The sequence below is a fragment of the Cottoperca gobio genome, chromosome 20 (genome assembly GCF_900634415.1).
Source record: "Cottoperca gobio chromosome 20, fCotGob3.1, whole genome shotgun sequence".
NCBI lineage: Eukaryota > Metazoa > Chordata > Actinopteri > Perciformes > Bovichtidae > Cottoperca > Cottoperca gobio.
Window position 1 is genome coordinate 12,230,364 of NC_041374.1, and position 19,847 is coordinate 12,250,210.

The following is a 19,847-nucleotide window of genomic DNA, read 5'->3' on the forward strand; positions in this document are numbered from 1 at the left end:
GGGAAACATTCACTCTTTTGGAAGTTTAATTTATATCCTGAAAATGAACCAAAAGTGGTCAAAAGTGAGAGTATGTGTGGATTACTAGCTATAGGATCGCGCACATACAGAAGCACGTCGTCAGCAAATAACGAGACCCTATGTTCGATATCCCCCCCTCTGAATCCCCTTCATTCCTCACTGCTTTTAGAGCAATTGACAATGGCTCGATAGCAATTGCGAATAGTAGTGGGGAAAGCGGACAACCCTGATGCGTCCCTCGGAAAGGAGGAGATGATGCACAGCTCAACGGGTCCTTGTCCTTCTTAAAGATCAGAGAGATAGAGGCTTGCATAAGGGTGGGTGGCAGTGAGCCTAGGTCGTACGACGAATTAAACATATCTAATAGTAATGGGGCCAGTTGATTTGAGAATTTTTTATAAATTCTACCGGGTATCCGTCAGGACCCGGTGATTTGTCACTATTTATGGACTGTATTGCCTCTTTAATCTCAGCGAGCTGCAGTGGGGCATGTAGTATCTGTTGGTCAATAGTCGAAATCTTGGGCATATCTAGTTTATCAAAAAATGTAAGTAGCTGATCTTCGCTATCAGGGGATTCAGACGTGTAGAGACGAGAGTAGTACGATTTAAAGATGTTATTAATCTCTCCTGGGTCGGAAGTGTGAGAGCCCAACTCATCCCGAATCTGGGTGATTTGATTCGAGGCCACCCTAGCCTTTGGTGGGCCAGGAGACGGCCAGCCTTATCTCCATGTTCATATATAGACCCTCGTGAATGTAGAAGGAGTCGTTCAGCCTCTCTTGTTAGGAGAAGGTCAAGTTCTGTTTGGAGCCACATCCGTTCTTTAAATATATCAGGTGATTGAGTGGATAAGAGTTGGTTGTCTAGATTAATGATAACCTCCTCAAGCTCTCTTTGGCGTGCTCTACGAATTTTATTAACATGAGACGTATGCAAGATGATCTTACCCATAAGAAGAGCTTTAAGGGTTTCCCAAATAGGGGACAGGCCTGTCGAGTGGCCCCATACCATACGCCGCACACTGCATCAAATCGGTTTGTATGGCCGTCGCCCCAGACAGAAGCCCCTTCTGAAACCGATGCATAAGAAAGCCCGCAAACAGTTTGCTGAAGACAATGAATCCAAGAACATGAGTTACTGGAACCATGTCCTGTGGTCTGATGAGACCAAAATAAACCTGTTTGGGTCAGATGGTGTCCGGCGTGTGTGGCGGCACCCTGGTGAGGAGTACCAAGACAAATGTGTTTTGCCTACAGTCAAGCATGGTGGTGGCAGCATCATGGTCTGGGGCTGCATGAGTGCTGCCGGCACTGGGGAGCTGCATTTCATTGAGGGACACATGAATTCCAATATATACTGTGACATCCTGCAGCAGAGCATGATCCCCTCTCTTCGGAAACTGGGCCGTAGGGCAGTTTTCCAACATGATAATGACCCTAAACACACCTCCAAGATGACAACGGCCTTGCTGAAGAAGCTGAAGGTTAAGGTGATGGACTGGCCAAGTATGTCTCCAGACCTAAAACCCAATTGAGCACATGTGGGGCATCCTCAAGAGGAAGGTGGAGGAGTGCAAGGTGTCCAACATCCGTGCGCTCCGTGATGTCGTCGTGGAGGAGTGGAAGAAGATTCCAGAAGCAACCTGTGCAGCTCTGGTGAATTCCATGCCCAGGAGGGTTAAAGCAGTGCTAGATAACAATGGTGGTCACACAAAATATTGACACTTTGGGCACAATTTAGACATGTTCACTATGGGGTGTACTCACTTTTGTTGCCAGCTGTTTAGACATTAACAGCTGTGTACTGAGTAATTTTCAAAGGACAATAAATCTATACTGTTATTCAAGGCAGCAACACTGACTACTTTAAGTAATATCAAAGTTTCAGTAGGATAATGTTATCCCCTGAAATGATATAACAGAATATTTGCAAAAATCTAAAGGGTGTTACTCACTTTTGAGATATACTGTATCAAAATATATTTTATATATATATACATTAAAGGTATATATATATTTTATATATATAGATATTTTTTATATATATATTTGATATAATATTTATATTTATAATATATACATTTAATATTATATATATTTAATATATATTATATATATATATTTGTATATATATGTTAAGATTATATATATATATTTGATATATACTTTATATTTATATATATATATATATATATTATTATATAGTTTATATATATTATATATAAAATATATATATAAAATCATATATACGATATCATAAATATCAAATACTATATATCTTTATATATTTACTATCTAGATATATATCATACACCCGTCCATTCTTAAGCAATAGCTCACGACAGGCCGTGGTCATTATATCACAGTTAAGGGGCGTGGTTCGGCCCGACGCGAAGCGGTCTTTTTTCTCTGGAGATAGGCACTGATCAATCCACTCCTCCATAGTAAAGCTTTGTAAGTTTGTTTCTTAAAGGACGTCATTTAACAGCTGTGACGGTTGTAGCTTTTTCTCAGACGCGGAGGGATACTGACTTGTTGTGAAAAGTAACTACAATTCTACCCATGATATACACTCATTATACCACGGCTAAGAACCAATCAGATTGCTTAATTTGACATGTCCATTTTGTAAATATATTATATATAATGCTTGATTATAAAACATATTTTTTGCACAGTAAAACTCTGAACTCTTGACTGAGACTCTATGCTTTGTGCCAAGACAATGTTGATGAGGAACCTTTCGAAGTCCCAGCTCCACTCAGCAGTCGGTGGAAGAACCAAACAAGAGGGATGCTGTTGTGCTGTATAGAAGCAGATTCAATCACTGAATTGACATTGTGTGTCGTTATTGACTCTAATGAAGTGCTGGATACTTGAATGACGTGTAGCTGTCAGATGGAAACGTAGCACAGATCTTTTGAATGGCACATGATGGCATTCTGTGGTTCTTACCAAGTATTCCCAGCAGAATCTCTCCAGCTGGTGGTATGCCACATAGTGATACATTCTGTAACATACAAGATAATAAATGTCAATGGTAATCACTTCAACCTTATTTGCTTATTTATCTATGTATTCTGTAACTTTGCCAGAGTGACCATTCGACTTCCCAAAAATACATCAAAGTTTCTGAGCTCTGCACATTTGTGAACACAAGTAACTTACTCATTACGTGGCTGATCACCTGCTTGTTGTCTGTCCCTCTTTGAATACCTTTGGTAGGCTGTCTGCAACACCCAAACATCCAGACACTTTGATTTGAATCCTGTGTGATCTGTTATGCAGGTTATGTTTGCACCATGTCCCTCATATTCATTGAATTCCTCCATGACATCCTATTCCTGGCAGCAGCTCTTCAATTGCTTCCATAAGTGTACAGTTTTCACATGTACACCTAATTGTACAAAGAAGAGTGGTAAGGACATGTACACGATATGCAATATCCAGAAGAAAGGCCAATATTAACGTCATCTTAATTTCATACTATGTATATGCCTGTGTTTGACAACAGGCTCGTAAGCACTATAGGTGAGACGGTCAGTATACAGACTATACTTTATAAAACAACGCTGTCCTCCGGTCTGTTTGTTAGCTAATAGCTAATGCTTTATATACAGCCTCGTAATATATGACGTTTGACATCAGACACAACGATAGAACCTCAACCGTAGAGACTTCGAGAAAGAATCAAATTATCAAGCTTTACAGACGTCGATGTGTTTGAATTGCACAAGGAGTGATATTATGATATTCTTTCCATTAACTCCTCCTTCCTCTCACAGTCCTGTTCTTAAACCTGCATCTTCTTCTTTTACTTGAATATTTACATTTTATGCCTCTCTGTCCTTTTTTTGTTTGAATGAAATTCGACTGCAGGACTTTTACTTGTAATTGAGTATTTTTATAATGTAGTTTTGCTGCTTTTACTCAAGTAAATGATTTGAATACTTCCCAACGCTGTTTATGGTGATGTTGGATATGACATCAGTTGCTGACCGGACTAACTGGCCTTCTATAATTTGACTACAAGGCTGCACCATGAAGAGAACTTCTTCTATTTCTCGGGTATAAAAAACGACTGCATGCTCTCTGTTTTTGAGTTATAGGAAGTCGACCGGGTTTTAAATTGCGACAGCTCAAAAGAGAAGTTGGTTTGTAAAACTTCAGGATTATTTTCACTTCAAACCATCCAAAGGGTTTAACAGTCGCTCTTTTCTGTTTTGTAAAAGTTGCGGCATTATTGTGTTTGCAAATCCAGGTGAAGAGTTTCATGGCAGTCCAGTCTGTGAGACTTGTGACAGCCAACATGTTGCTGAGTGTCTTCTTTCTGTCTGGTGAGTCTGCTCACTTTTTATCTGGAGACTTGAACCATTTAGTTTGATTTTAGAAACAAAGCACATTATTTAATCACTAAATTCATGTGAATATCACAATCTGTGTTTTCTGTTTCTTTTGTCACTGAACGGTACTGACGTAGTTATTTGGAGATCTGTTGCTGGGTATGGACGTGTTTGTGGAGGGGAGGTTTTTATCTGCTTATTATAAACCAACACAAAATGAATCATTACAAAATGACTATTTTGTTGAAATCTTTCAAAGTAAACTTAAAACTGACCTATTCAGCCAGGCCTTTGATTAATGATGGTTTATAGACATTTCTATTACATTATTCACTTATTTAATTATATTTAGGTTGTAAAATGTTATTGTTGTTTTATGAATCTAGTTTGTATTTTAAGCTGTTTTATTGCTGTTATTATAGCTCTTAATTCTATTTGATCACATTTATATAATTGTATTGTTTTGGTCCCAAATTGATAAATTGCTGAATTGTTTCAGCAATCTCAGCCAATGAGAAGCCAAGGAGCGACGGCATCCAGCAGCACTGCTGTGTGATTGGTGCAGAGGTGGATTCTAGGGGAATTTTTGAGAGGAAAAGTTGCCACATGGTGCAAAGTGAATCCAAGTGAATATATATAGTAAGGACGCACAGAACACACTGCTGCCTCAGCACAGGAGCAAGAACCAATAGAACCAGTTGACACAAAATATGATCATTTTGTAAAAAAGTAAAATAAAACACTTTTTGAAAATGTTTTTTTTGTTAGTTAAGAATTAAATAACTGTCTAATAAGATAAAGTAACATTTGAATTTGGCAGTAATAATGTTAATGTTAAACTATCCCACAGTGTGCACCGGGGACCCCTAGACTCGCCTTAGCTTCAGTCATTAGAGATATTCCACAGAAGTAAAAGAAAAACAGAAATGTGTTATTCTTATGAAATCATAGAAAAATGAAATGTAAGATTATTATTTGTCCTTTAGGTTGACAGATTTGGGGACACCAGACGAGGAGTGTTCTGCCATGTATGCTGGTGGCCACTAGGGGAATACGCTTCCCTAGGCTTTTATGCGTCACACACACACACACACACACGTACACGCGCACACACACACACACACACACACACACACACACACACACACACACACACAATGCTTGCCATATCATCCTTATAAGGTATGCTCTCTGTTTATACATTATAGGAAGTCGACTTGGTTTTAAAGTGTGACAGTTCAAAAGGGAAGTTGGTTTGTAAAACTTGAATGAATTTTATTATTTTCACTTCAAACCATCCAAAGGGTTTAACAGTCGCTCTTTTCTGACGCGGGCTATTTTGGTAAGAAAACATCATTTGCTTTGATTCTTGTCTATCTCAGAGTCGTTGTCTGTTACTGAACTCGGGACATTGTGTCTGTGCAGAGCAGGATGAATGCTTTGTAAAAGTTGCGGCATTATTGTGTTTGCAAATCCAGGTGAAGAGTTTCATGGCAGTCCAGTCTGTGAGACTTGTGACAGCCAACATGTTGCTGAGTGTCTTCTTTCTGTCTGGTGAGTCTGCTCACTTTTTATCTGGAGACTTGAACCATTTAGTTTGATTTTAGAAACAAAGCACATTATTTAATCACTAAATTCATGTGAATATCACAATCTGTGTTTTCTGTTTCTTTTGTCACTGAACGGTACTGACGTAGTTATTTGGAGATCTGTTGCTGGGTATGGACGTGTTTGTGGAGGGGAGGTTTTTATCTGCTTATTATAAACCAACACAAAATGAATCATTACAAAATGACTATTTTGTTGAAATCTTTCAAAGTAAACTTAAAACTGACCTATTCAGCCAGGCCTTTGATTAATGATGGTTTATAGACATTTCTATTACATTATTCACTTATTTAATTATATTTAGGTTGTAAAATGTTATTGTTGTTTTATGAATCTAGTTTGTATTTTAAGCTGTTTTATTGCTGTTATTATAGCTCTTAATTCTATTTGATCACATTTATATAATTGTATTGTTTTGGTCCCAAATTGATAAATTGCTGAATTGTTTTTGTATCCACACTTCTGTCTTTCTCTCGACTGCCCTAACCTGTATGAAAGGTGTTATACAGATACAGTTTGTACCGTAATGCAAAATATTACTGCTGAAGTACATTTGGGCTTTTCTCTTCATTAAAAATGTTTTATACATCCCAACTGTTAACCATGAGTCTGTTTACAGGTGCTTACGCTGCTTGTGATTATGTGGCACACCTTTCAATTACAACACCTCAGAAGATGGAAGCACTGAGTGGATCCTGTCTGCATATCCCATGTACCTTCACTCCTGACGAAAGCTCAGGGACATTTGACGGAACAAAACCAATCTCTGGAATGTGGATAAAAAGTAACCCCTATTTTGGCAGCACTCCAAATAATGTCATTTTCGACAGCAGCAGGAGTGATAATATCTATCCAATGAATATCACTGGAGACATGCGTCAGAACAACTGCACCACTTTATTTTCCAGTTTAATCTCAAATTACACGAACACATACTTCTTCAGAATTGAGAATAAGCCATATATGGCAACAGCTGTTTGTGATCTTCTTCAAATAAAAGTTAAAGGTAAGAGAGTTTTTATTTTATCATCCGTCATATTATTATTGTTTAGAATAAAAATCAGTTTTGGTCCAAACAACAAACACAGTGAACCTTCAATGTGAGCGTAAATATCTGCTGTAGGATTATCAACAGTGTCAGTGCTGGTTAAATGTTACAGAAACCCGCCTGTGATCAGAGAGTCATCGATTTGAATGTCTGACTAAAATATAAACACTATTAATAGTTCCATGACAAAGGCTTCCTGTTATCATGTGTTGAGTTATTTTGGCTATTAACCATCAGTTACAGACACAATCTAGATGAATCTGTTTTAGTTTGCTTTTTATGTTTCCCCTCCAAAGGGTCACAAGATCAATCTGAGGGGTAGTGACTTGGTTAATGTAGAGGACAGGAGAAATCTGTGTTCATATTTTGGACTTTTCTCTAGTCTTTGCTTTATTGTGAACTATTGGAAAGTTTCGCCTTATTAAGCCTCAAACCATGACTGCAATGAAACCATGTGAGAAGTTTAGAGGGGAAATGTATCTTTGGAGGAGCTGCCAACAAGTCAAACATCATAAACATGACCAGGGATCACAAGTAAACAAATGTACAATATATAATCTTTTCATAGAAAGATCTGAATGTCTAGAGGAACTAGTGAGTATAGTTGTTATATAAATGCAGTGGAGTAAAAAGTATAATACTTTGCTCTCAAATGTAGAATAGTACATGTATGAAGTTAATGAAGATGGTGAACATTAAAGCTGCTGTATCAGCATGTTGTCAGTGGCACGTGATCACACTTACAGAGCCGCTGCCTGCCTGTAGACTGTTGCTGTGTTTGTCAGTGTAAAATGTGTTTGTTTTCAAACCCCAGATTCTCCTCCGAGCCCCACAATTGAGATCTCAGGTGATGTGAAAGAGAACGTGTCTGTCACTATAAGCTGCTCCGCTGCAACTCCCTGTCCACACGACCCTCCTCAACTCACCTGGACTCTCCAACAAAACCCCGACAACATAATAAAGGAAAACGCAAATCGGACCTTCACAACTAAAATCCAGAAGACCTTCATTCTGTCAGACCAACATGATGGATTGAACATCACCTGCTCTGCCAGTTATCCTGTGAATGAAGGGACAGATCACAAGACAGCAGAGGAGACAAAGACTCTCAATGTTTCATGTAAGACAACCAGTTTTTGCACCTGATGATTCTTCTTTCTCAGGATCTAATTCAGGCTCTCATGCTTCTCTCTTATCTCACATCTGTATCTGCAGATGCTCCCAAGAACACCTCAACGTCCATCAGTCCATCCTCAGGTTGGGCAACAGACAGCAGGGTGAACCTGAGCTGCTCCAGCACAGCCAACCCTCCCGTCAGCAGCTTCACCTGGTTCAAGAAGAGCAACGATGGAGCCGTCAGAGTGTCTGAAGGAAGATGTTACAGCTTCAATGTGACAGGTGGAGGGGTTTATTACTGTGTGGCCACAAATGGTCTCGGTAATCAAACCTCTTCAGACATCCAGCTCACTATAGAAGGTAACTATTAAAAGGGACTCCAGCAATGCTACATGGATATTGTTACATGTCCACATTCAACACTCGTCCTCTTCTTTAAGTCACTTACCTTGGTGTTGCCGTCTTGTCTTGAGGCAACTTTAGCTCTCATCAATTGTGGAAAATTCTTGGAGTATTCGTTGGGGTCATCATTCTCACCATCCTGGTTGTCTGCGTTTGGTAAGTGTCTCCTCAGTTAATGGTACTCACATTTAAGCTTTTACCGGCACACTGTTTCTTGGACCTAAAGCGCAGTATAATTAATCTAATGTCTTCTAGGCGTTTAAAGTCAACACGTCCAACTGCACTAAAGACTCAGGTGAGTACATACTAAACTTCCCTGTAGAGAAGGCCTGCTGCCCTTCAATGTTTTACATTCAGATGCAGTCGGCCAGTGAAAAAGTTCATTTAATCTGAGATGGGTCTGTAACTGGGGCACGATATCAGATTTTCACCAAAATAAGTTGTGATAATGATATTATCGCAATATCTATAGAAAATTTGAACAAAGAATAATAATCATATATCAAATGTATCTTTTACTTTGTTTATGTGTGTTACGACCCGGCTCGGCAAGGGAAACGGGAGTAACATACAACCAGAAGTTTATGGTGAATAAAGTATATTTATATCAGTTGCTTTTAAAGCGACAAATGGAACAAAACTCAGGCTTTTAACACAAGAGCAGCGAGGCGTCAAAGCCAAACTAACTAAATAAACCCCAACCTAAACAATTCTAAAACAGGATTAATACTAAATATGAACAAAGCATAAATAGCACCTAAGCACCTAGCGTGCTTAACAAATAACTCTACACAGCTTGTTCTACGGCTGACGATCAAACTGTCCCAACTAAACAACGCGAACAACTGGCACGGAACACGAAACACAATATGCAACATTCAATATACAATACACATAAGAGCGCCACAGCCTCGGACCAAACAGAATTACATGTGTGTAGACTGACAACACCAGCAGCCCCGACTGTAGAGCTGGCCAAGCATTTGTAGTCTTCTGGTCTCTCCAGTGTGCCTCGGGTTGGTGGACCGGAACAGGTACGCGCCAATCACAACAGGTCTCCGCCAAGGTGGGAGGAGAGGTATCGCTGCAGCCAATCAAGGGGCTGGGGTCACACATCCTAATCTGCATACATAATAGGGAAACAAGGTGCAGACATCCCCAGAATAGTCCTTGCAGATAAATAAGGCAGACGACATTTTTAATACCTGTATCTATCCACTAAGGACGTGTCCAGCTGTAGCTTCAGCTCACAACATTTCTTGTTTGTGTTTGTGCAGAGTCAAACAGCTGAAGAGCTAGCTGTTCAAGAATCAGCAACAGAAACAGAAGAAGACATCCATTACGGAGAGATGGACTTCTCCAAGCGGAGACCTGAACAGCCCTCAGAGCAGGACGGTGCACAGCAGCAGGAATCTCTGTACGCACAGGTCAAAGTGCCCGAGACAGCAAACCGCTCAACACCGACTGATGACGAGGCGCTCTACGCCCAAGTGAAGAGGAAATGAGTATCGTCTTGTGATCACATTTAGGTTGGATAAATAAACTTACATGTTTTACAATCTATGTCTTGATGTAGAAAAAGACACTGGAGCAAGGGCGGGAAATGTAATCTTCACTGCCCAGTGAAATAAAGGGGAACTTCAAACCTCCACATCCTGCTGCTCAGATACTTTTGCAATGTACAGTTATAACGTAATCCGTATGTGTTAACGACCGTATATGGTGTGATACTGTGTGATGTCCATATTAGTACAAAAGCTCTCAATAGGGAACTTTTGTAAATAACATTAGAATGACTTAAAGTGAACTTTACACCAGAAGTTCTGTACACACATTAACGGGGATTGCATTTTATTTTGAAATGTTAGTGTTATTTTGTTACATTTTCTTCTGTTTCTTCTGTATTTTGTATCTCGCATTTTAATTACTTTAATAATGAACATGAGACAGTTTCTGCATTTGAAGATATTTATTCATTGCACTGTAATAAAAACCCTGGCATACAACTTCTTAAAATACCTAGTAATCTCAGTTGCATTTTTTGGTCCAACATTTCACATTTTGCGCGTAAACATCACCTGAAATCATACAATTTAAATCAAACATAACAAAGTGTCAAGTTGAATTATGCATAGTAATTCCCACTGGAAATCTGCTGCAATGTTTTGAGCAGTTATTGTCCTTCTGATATATATGTATTTGAATATCAAGCTCAATTTAAAATAAAAGGGCATTTTATGAGACTCTGTCAATATTGTATTAAACGATCTGGAGCTAATATTCACTTATAAAAATGTTATGAGTAACCATGTTAAACTGTAAACATTAGCACCCTAGACATTGTGTTGTTACAGGTCTCAGAGGCCATGTCTTGTGAGTGACGTGACATTAGCTTCTCTACATAACAAGTTTGACAAGGTCACAGAAATCTAACCTTCATGTGGAGTCAAAGCTCCCTCCTGCCACCAGACTCTGTTACAGTTTTAGTGTGAAGTCGTATTCAAAGTTATTAAATTGTAGATTAGCTTTTTATCTCTGACATTTAATTCCCAAGAGAAGTCTCTTCATAAAAGAGAAAGGCAAGAGTCACTGCTTGTGTTTTCATGCACAGAGAAATGTAACTACTGGCTATTGGTCTTTTTGGAGGCGGAGCTTTTTTATTCTTTATAGATCTTAAAGTTGCCATAAAGCATCTTTGACTGAGCAGCGAGTACTAGAACTCTTTCATACTAGCATTTCAGTGCAATTCCTATGTGGTGAAGACAAAAGAGGAGTGGCAGCATAAGTTTATAAGTTTAAAACCAAATAACTGTTTTCAGAACTAAGTTCTCTGTGTATGTAAGCTCAGCCAGTGACTCTGATTGCACCTTAATGATCTGAATATTGTCATAAGTGACTACCTCCCTGTTTCAGGATGAACTTCCTGTCAGGAGAGTTTTAATTGTGCACTCTGTCCTCCAGTGCCTTCAGCTCAGCCTCCACCTGTGCAGGCAGATCGGCTCCAACTTGCTGAGTGAAGTAGGCTCTCAACTCCTTCGTCTCATTCTGCCAGAAAGACTTGGGCACATCGAACAGGGCACCCATATCCACCTTGCCGCCCAGACCTTTAGTGTCGATGGCGCCATCTTCTGGCAGCCAGCCGATAATGCTCTTCTTGGCAGCCTCGTCCTCCCTCTCCCGGCCGCAGCGCGTGAAGATCCACTCCAGTGCGCGGGCGTTTTCGCCGAAACCGGGCCAGAGGAAGGAGCCGGTCGCCGGGTCCTTTCTGAACCAGTTGACATGGAAGATCTTGGGCAGATGAGTGGGGGCCTTTCTGCGCTCCATGCTCAGCCAGTGAGCGAGGTAGTCGCCAAAGTTGTAACCGAAGAACGGCCGCATGGCGAAGGGGTCGTGCATAATCACCTTGCCTGAAGGATAAAGAATTGTCTTTAGTAATAGTAAGAGTCACGTCCTTACCATACTATCATCTTAAAACCCCTCATCAACAGGACAACCTTGTAATGGCTGATATATCACCCAATATCTAAAATAGTCACTGTAAAAAGAGACTCAACCGAAAGTCAATCCTAACTGTAAATCAGTACGAATGTATTTACAGGACTCAAGACCCCGGGATGATCAGTGCGTGAGTTTGTACCTTGATGCTCAGCAGCTGCTGTGGCCTCAGACCTCATGGAGGCTCCAACAAAGACTCCGTGTTGCCAGTTGAAAGACTCGTAGACCAGAGGGACTCCTGACAACGTCAACATTTTATCACGTTTAATGCACAGCTACTTGCACATGTTGTAAATATTGCTTGACTTTTAATGTTAATGTGTAATACAAATTGTAGCTGTAACGACTTAAACACAGTTTCTAGGCTTGGCTTGTAGATGAATTTAAGACAATTACTAAAACATGTGAAAATGCTATGCTCATCAACAAAAGTCTATTAGAGAAAACTATGTTAAATGAAGGCAGCACCAACCTTCGGGCCTCCTGCCACCGAAGATGATGGCGTCGATGGGAACGCCCTCCTCACTCTCCCACTGGGGGTCAATGATGGGACACTGAGCCGCCGGGGCACAGAAGCGGGAATTGGGGTGGGCACACAGAGTCGAGCTTCCTTTTTTACAAAGAGCAAAAAAAAAACAGTTTATTCTACCTTCGATGTAAAGTCAGTGTTTTTACACCTACATCTGATTATTATTGACATACCACTAGATGGCACTATATCCACAATATGGCTGTTTAATTTCTCTTTATAGGTCAGTTTGGTTTATCCAGAAAGCAGAAAGTCTGTGATGACCTTGTGGTCATTGACTAATACTTAAAGTTTTATATGCGCCGGGTCTGCTCTGTGTGGAGCTACCAATAACAAAAACTTCAAAGATACAAACGCATGATTCAAGCATAAAGCATATCAGTAAAACTGCTGAATATTCATTGATGTTCATTAGTAACAAAGTGGTAAAACCAATTCATCATCTCGAGAAATGCACCTCTCTGCCAGGCTTTTCCGTGCCAGTCTGTGAGTGTGACCCCGGGTGCGGGGGGGTCGAGGCCCTCCCACCACACTCCTCCATCGCTGGTCTCGCCAACGTTGGTGAACACCGTGTTTTTGGAGATGGTGGCCATGGCGTAGGGGTTGGTCTTGTCTGAGGTGCCGGGAGCCACGCCGAAGAAGCCGTTCTCTGGGTTGATGGCTCTCAGTTTCCCTGCAGAGACAGACGGCAGGATTTACTAACACCACCCGTGGAGTAACAAAGTGATTCTATGTGTGTGAGACATCCTTCTCCCTCTCACCTTGGCTGTCGAACTTCATCCACGCAATGTCGTCGCCAACACACTCAACCTTCCAGCCTGGCAGAGATGGTTTCATCATGGCCAAGTTGGTTTTACCACAGGCGCTGGGGAAGGCCGCGGCGACGTACCGCTTCACTCCCTGAGGGTTGGTAATACCCAGGATCTGAGGAGGGAAGACGGTGGCGATTATAACAGAGCACCATGGCCAAGCCCTTTTTGAAGAACAGCCATAATCTACAATCCCTGCTATGTTATTTTCTCTTCTATGTGTTTTTTCCAGGGACAGTGTTACTGTAGGAATAATTATTATGCTAAAGCAGAATGAGGTAATAACAGTACAAAGTTCTATTTACGATCAAAAGAAAATCCCATCACAAGATTCAATGTTAATGCTCGCCTGCAGATATTTGTTGCTGAAACTATCAACTCAATTTTCATATTTTCTCCCGTAAATAACTTCAAGAAGGCCTAAATCAGTTATTTTAGGATTATAGAAGATGCCAGTATGTTCACATATAATTGGATTGATCAATCAAAAACAACATGTTTGCATCATTGAAAAATGTAAGTAAGCAAAGAGAACTGATAAAAACTACATTTTTCACAGAAATTAAAGCATCACAATGAGAAACACATGAGCATCTTTTTAAGCTCTCTACTATGGAGCATTATGTTTGATGTTACACACTCACCAGCATGTGTTCGGCCAGCCAGCCTTCATCCTTGGCGATGCGGGAAGCGATGCGTAGGGCGAAGCACTTCTTCCCCAGGAGCGAGTTTCCTCCATAGCCACTGCCGAAGGACATGATCTGCCTGGTGTCTGGCAGGTGAGATATGAGCACCTGCTGTGGGTTACAGGGCCACGAGTTGACCAGAGGGGCTGGAGAGGGGGGACGCGAGGGGGGGGCGAGGGGGGGAGGGGGGGGGTTGTAAGTTTGAAGCAATACCAAGCAATAAAACAACTTCTTGCTGGTTCTTCGAATTCGTACCCTTGAGTGGAAGAGGTCGTCCCAAAGAGTGCTGACAGCGGACAAACTCCGCTCCTTCAGCCAGTCTGTTCAGGACAGGAGTGCCCATGCGCGTCATGATCCCCATACTGGCCACAACGTATGGCGAGTCTGTCACCTTCAAGCAGAACGAAATGTTTATCACGCTGATCTACAACCTGAAACATTCAGTGAGTAATAACCATAAAGTGCAACAGCAATTCACTAGAATATAGTGTGCGATAAATTACTATAATATATCACAGCAATTTATAGCAAATCAAGAGAAGCATTTATAGGTACAACACGGAAGGCTTATTGCTTTATTGCACGCTTTTTTCCTAAGTATCAAGTGTTGAGAAAGTCAGTACCTGGACACCGTATTTAGTCAGAGCCGAGCCTACAGGACCCATACTGAAGGGGATCACATACATGGTCCGGCCTACAGAGAGCACACAGAGAGAAGCAGGAACAACATTAATGCAGCTTATTCTTCCACCACAGGCGACATTGTTTCAATGACAATGGGATCCATCAATATAAGAACACAAGTATAAACAACTCTGCAGTTTAAGAACACGTCATGAATCTGACTGAGGAAGACGTCAGTGAATCAGGCCCGATGTTTTTGCGAGTGAAACACCTAAAAGACACGGGTGACATGACGCACGTTCCCGACGTTCCGTTTCAAGCTGTCCTGCAGACCACCAACTACCTGCCATGCAGCCCGGGAAACGCTCCTGTCTCGCGTTCTGCCAGTCGGAATCGCTCATCCAGCTGCCCAGCTGGCTCTTCACCCCTCCAGCAGGGATGGGGATGGTGTCCCTCTGGCTCTTGGTCACAATCACAGTCTTGCTTTCCACCCGAGCCACGTCTTTTGGGTCTGTACGTGCCAACCAACTGAAAAACAGAGCAGGAATCAGAGAACTTAAGTTAAGGGGAGACACTACAGCTGAACAGGATCAAATAAAACTACCTAATAGATATTAGCCTATTAACCCTCAAATTTAGGAGAAATATACAGACACAAGTCGACAAAGTGAGTCCAATAAAACACCTAAAAGTGTCTCATCGTATGTATTTGCGTAAGTATACACATTTTAAGTCCTTACCAGTTCTCATATTTGGAAAGCTTCTTGACCATCCCCTCCTTCTCCAGACCTGCCAGGATGTTGGCCGTTTCCCTCCGGCGTCCCCGTCACCACATGCACACGGGTGGGCTTACACTCGTCCACCGCTCCCCTCACAAACTCAGCCACCGCCGGGGGCAGAGAGGGGATGGAGGCCAGGGACCGAACCCCGACACTTGCTCCAACACCACCATGTCTGAAAGATAACCGTCATTTTAGTGATTCGTTACGAGAAGATTCCAACAACACCTGAATGTACAGTTAATCCTCGCAGTGCAACCTTTTTGATAACGAGAACAGCAATTGTTGGACATGTCATGAGCAGGATATTGTGGGTCATCAGTCGATCCAGTGATCCATCTACGTAATGTGGCCTCCTGTGAGCTCAACAGACCCTGCTGTTCACGTCTCCGCATTGCATTGCGTTGGGTTTACAGACTTTTACAACATCCAAACTGGAGAACACAAAGTCTTCTGTCAGATCTTACTAATCATCTGCTGCCATTACCAAAGTACTGAGATAAACGTTACTTTTAGTATTTATTCCAACGGATACTAATGGAGTTGGAAGAGCATGAGGAGGAAATAGAAAAACTTTTAAAACAAGTACAAATAAGGCCTCAAATTGGAGTTTTGTGCTTTTCATGTGACGGCAGTGATAGCGAGATGCCTTTGATGCAGTTATTAGTGCAACCTGAGAGCCTCAAACAGACTTCTCCACATAAAGAGAGGCATGCGGGGGGCCGGCCTATTGTTTTTTAGTAGCATGATATTCACAAACACGAGCCACTGAGAGGACAGTAGCTATGCAAGCTGGTAAAACACGAGCCTGTGTGCGAGTCTCCTGTCGCTCTATAGAAAACAAAGCACATACACACATCGTCTATTCCATTGTCTGTCTGTGGACAATGTGGATGACCCCAGAAGACCTCTTTAAAATTGAGAAAAATATTACATTTGTAATCCTGTATCCTCAATTGAGAAACCCAGAGTAACCCAAGTATGTTTCAACCATAAATCGTCCCACATCAATGGCTAATTTGACTGGGAATACTAATCACGAAGACAATAAGGCCGTCCCGTCAAATGCACACACACAGCTCCCAATTGGCTGCACTGGGTGTGCCATTATATACGTGCATTACAGGCACACACACACACATGTAATTTGGCATGCAGACACACAAGTGAATCTGGTTGGGGTGTACAAAGGGCACGTGAAGCAGCAACGCAGAGAGGCTCATAGTGAGAAAGACGATAGCATGCAGCCTGACAGGGCAAAGAGCTGAAAGTCTTCTGTCCCAGGGTTCAAACTTCCTGTCCTGTACCCAGCCAGCTGTTTAGCCATTGATGTGGGAGCAATTAATCATGAACAGACTTCAGTTTGTGCTTAAAATGCAGGCTCAACATACAGCGAGAGACAGATTACTTTACAACTTTTTTTAAATGATCAATCTTGAATTTTGCATACCAACTACACAGTATGGTAGTATGGGTATTGGAACACATAGCATATATTTAGAGCAGAGGATGGAGAAGGGGAGGTATTTGCATGGCTACTCCTCGATCCTGATCGACAGGTCGCTCTTGTAGAGACCTGTTAATCACAAGGTGGCAACACCCTAAAGCATATCCCGCTTTATCATCTATTTTACTCTCAACGGGACCCTAACTTACAGAATGATCATCATGTTGTATGTTATTACCATGCACTCACAGCAATGAGCTGCCCCAGGTTAAGCCTCTCAGGCTACTTAATGATGGAGGTTGTCGAGGTGTACGCCAATAAGTGTCAACCATATGTTGCTCGAGCTAAACTCAGGCGATTGTTATATCCATGCCTCCATCAAACACACTTTAAACACTCTGATTTCTCTTCTTGTGTCAGTTTCAGAGGATCTTTAGACTTGTTGACTACAATCTGAACAGATGGTTAACTGACGGGGAACCAAAAGAACAATAGTTTTACTGTATCACAGCAACCTAGATTGACCTTTAGCCGCAGAGGACCAAAACATAAAAGACACTTTGACAGTCCCATCTGTGTAACAAGACGAACCAGTCTCTCTAAATCAGCTCTACACAGCTACAGTTTCCCCCTCACACACAGTAAATCAATTAGCGATGCTTCTAATAATCAACTCCATTATGCCACTGATTACTGTAACCATCCGGGTGGTGCTGAACATTATCTATAATGTGATAAGGATTTGAAAAGTAGAGGAGTTGGACTGAACTTGAAAGAATAAACAGAAAGCTTGAATGTGTTGATTATTCATTTGATTTTTGAATCAGGGGAGGTGGCTGACTTGAGACCGAAGATAAAAGGTGAAAGCGACGACAGGATTAGCAGCATTGTTCATCCTCCTTTGCTTAAAAAAAGCTTTTCCAGACTGATGACCTTTGCCCCCCATTTCCCTCCACAGTTGTTGATCCTCTCATGCTTTTGTCTCTGCATGCCTCTCCATTCCTCACCCCATCCCCCATACTTATTGAGGACATGCATGCCTCTATTTGATACATTTAGCATCGATTTATCCCTCTTTTAAGAAAACCTTTTGAAATGTCAAGGAACAGATAACGCTGATCTGGCATCTATTCCCTGGTCCACAGCTACTTTTCCTCCTAACACACCTCCAGTCAGCAAGCCAATCCTCACACACCACAACCAGACACGCCTACAATCCCCCTTCACACTGATCCTGGTCAATAGCCTCTTTAGGGCATAGTCTACACATGAAGCAGAGACAAACCAGAGTATCACTTAAAACATGCACACGTGCTACGTACATTATCCTCACACATGGTAGAGCGAATACCCAGGGAAAAATACACAGAACATGCTCCAGGACATTCAGGCAAATAGAGGAGTGATTACTCTCCAGCCATTTACCATCTCTCAAGCAGAAATACAAACAAAATGCACAGCAACATGGGCCTCCCTGTCTCTAACCCACATGTCCTGTCTTGGTGTCGGTCACTCGCTCACATGCATCCTTAATGACACAATAAAAGCAAACACACAATGCCATGGAGTGCTCACATTGACTCCAGAGTCCCTGTGTGATGTGGTGTCATCACAAAGCCTGGAAGAGGAAAGTGGTGAAGAGAAGGAATAAGACAGCCCTTTTTAAAGCACATACTACAGTGTAGAGTATTATTTAATCTATAAAGACAGCTACATGTCTTTGCTCAGTGTTATCTGAGCTGAGCTTTGTCTCTGAGATCAAGTTGGACACGTTTCTGCCAACAGAATAGTACATGAACAATACTGGAATAGTGCCACAGTATTCATTGGAAAAGTATCTCTGAAATGTAAATTATTCAGTTTTGTGTTAACAAATTGTCAACATGGATGCAATTTTGTCTTTCATATTAAATATGTAGGACAGGAAACCTTTTTTGTGTACGTGTATGGAATAGAAAAAACAGGCTACATTGATAAACAAGAATCCTACACTCAACTTACATTTGAATGGCAGAATTTGAATGAAAAGCAAAACTACTTAACTATTTTGTGTATGCTGTCGCACTTACTCAAATGTATTGTTCACGAAGCTAAAACTCGATTTTAAATACCCACAAAACAAGTCACAATTACTCACCTCCGTAGGACTCCTAGCAACAGGCACGACATTTTCAGTGCAAAAAATAAAACTAGCTTAAAAAAATGAAAGTGTAAAAAGGCACATTTAAAGTTATATGCAGGGTAAAGTGAGGAGCAGCAGTGTCTAGAGCTGATAGCAGCTCATATCTGAGCTGTGAGAGGACCTTGCACTTTGTTCAACGTGGACATTCACACGGGTGTACACCTTGATGTGAGCAGCACACTGGATGCCCTCCTGCTGAAGCTGCTGCACGGTCACAGAGTTCAGAAACTTCCGCGGTCCTCAAACACCTCACACCGCTTTAAAAAGTGAAGTTTTAACAATGGGCACCGGAATTAGCTCAGCTTTGAAGAGCTTCTACTTTCAAACTTAAATATAATATAGTTTACTTTTGCACAAAGTTGTGTCTATAGGGTTTTGTTTTCCCTCCTTCAAACCACTAAGCTGGTAGCCCCTCCCAGCTGACGCACGTTTCTAGAGTTCCTGCTCCGCCTCAGAAACGCAGCGGAAGTTCGAGCAACTGTACGGAAATACATGGAATCGGAGTTTTGGGCTTCCGGTGGAATCGCAATGTATGCTGGTGTGGCAAGCCTAGAAAAGTGAGCACCAACTCTATAAGGGCCGCCATATTGGATTTCTTCTCCACGTGTTTACATTGTATTTGGCTAGTTTTTAGTGTGTAATCATCGTTCTTCTAGTTATGGGATTTGGACACTGAAATTGTGGGGTGAAACGATGTTCAAACAGTGGGAAAAAGCTAAATAAATGGGCTGAATCTCATTGTGAGCTTCACGATTGA

The 19,847-nt window shown here is 41.5% G+C and overlaps 2 protein-coding genes across 6 annotated transcripts; one reads left to right on the forward strand and one right to left on the reverse strand.

Moving 5' to 3' along the window:
• The first annotated feature begins 4,176 nt into the window (after window positions 1–4,176).
• Window positions 4,177–10,557, forward strand: LOC115025357 (vascular cell adhesion protein 1-like). Of its 5 annotated transcripts, XM_029457525.1 has the most exons (10): window positions 4,190–4,359; window positions 4,865–5,004; window positions 5,352–5,707; window positions 5,844–5,919; window positions 6,593–6,979; window positions 7,836–8,141; window positions 8,237–8,497; window positions 8,611–8,695; window positions 8,795–8,834; window positions 9,817–10,557. In XM_029457525.1, exons 4-10 carry the CDS (start codon window positions 5,856–5,858, stop codon window positions 10,042–10,044), a joined length of 1,371 nt encoding a protein of 456 aa, XP_029313385.1. In that variant the 5' UTR covers window positions 4,190–4,359; window positions 4,865–5,004; window positions 5,352–5,707; window positions 5,844–5,855; the 3' UTR covers window positions 10,045–10,557. The 5 variants fall into 5 exon arrangements, with proteins under 5 accessions (XP_029313389.1, XP_029313387.1, XP_029313385.1 ...); XM_029457529.1 differs by having other exon boundaries at window positions 4,177–4,359; window positions 5,352–5,919; window positions 8,621–8,695; window positions 9,817–9,920; XM_029457526.1 differs by having other exon boundaries at window positions 4,191–4,359; window positions 4,874–5,004; window positions 5,352–5,919.
• Window positions 10,494–19,562, reverse strand: pck2 (phosphoenolpyruvate carboxykinase 2 (mitochondrial)). Its single transcript, XM_029457516.1, is given in 12 exon segments — window positions 10,494–11,946; window positions 12,177–12,272; window positions 12,507–12,644; window positions 13,021–13,236; window positions 13,325–13,487; window positions 14,017–14,204; window positions 14,314–14,449; window positions 14,682–14,752; window positions 15,026–15,210; window positions 15,423–15,493; window positions 15,495–15,636; window positions 19,046–19,562. Coding segments are annotated over 12 exon segments (1,908 nt in total). The 5' UTR covers window positions 19,078–19,562; the 3' UTR covers window positions 10,494–11,476.
• Between the last annotated feature and the right edge of the window lie 285 nt (window positions 19,563–19,847).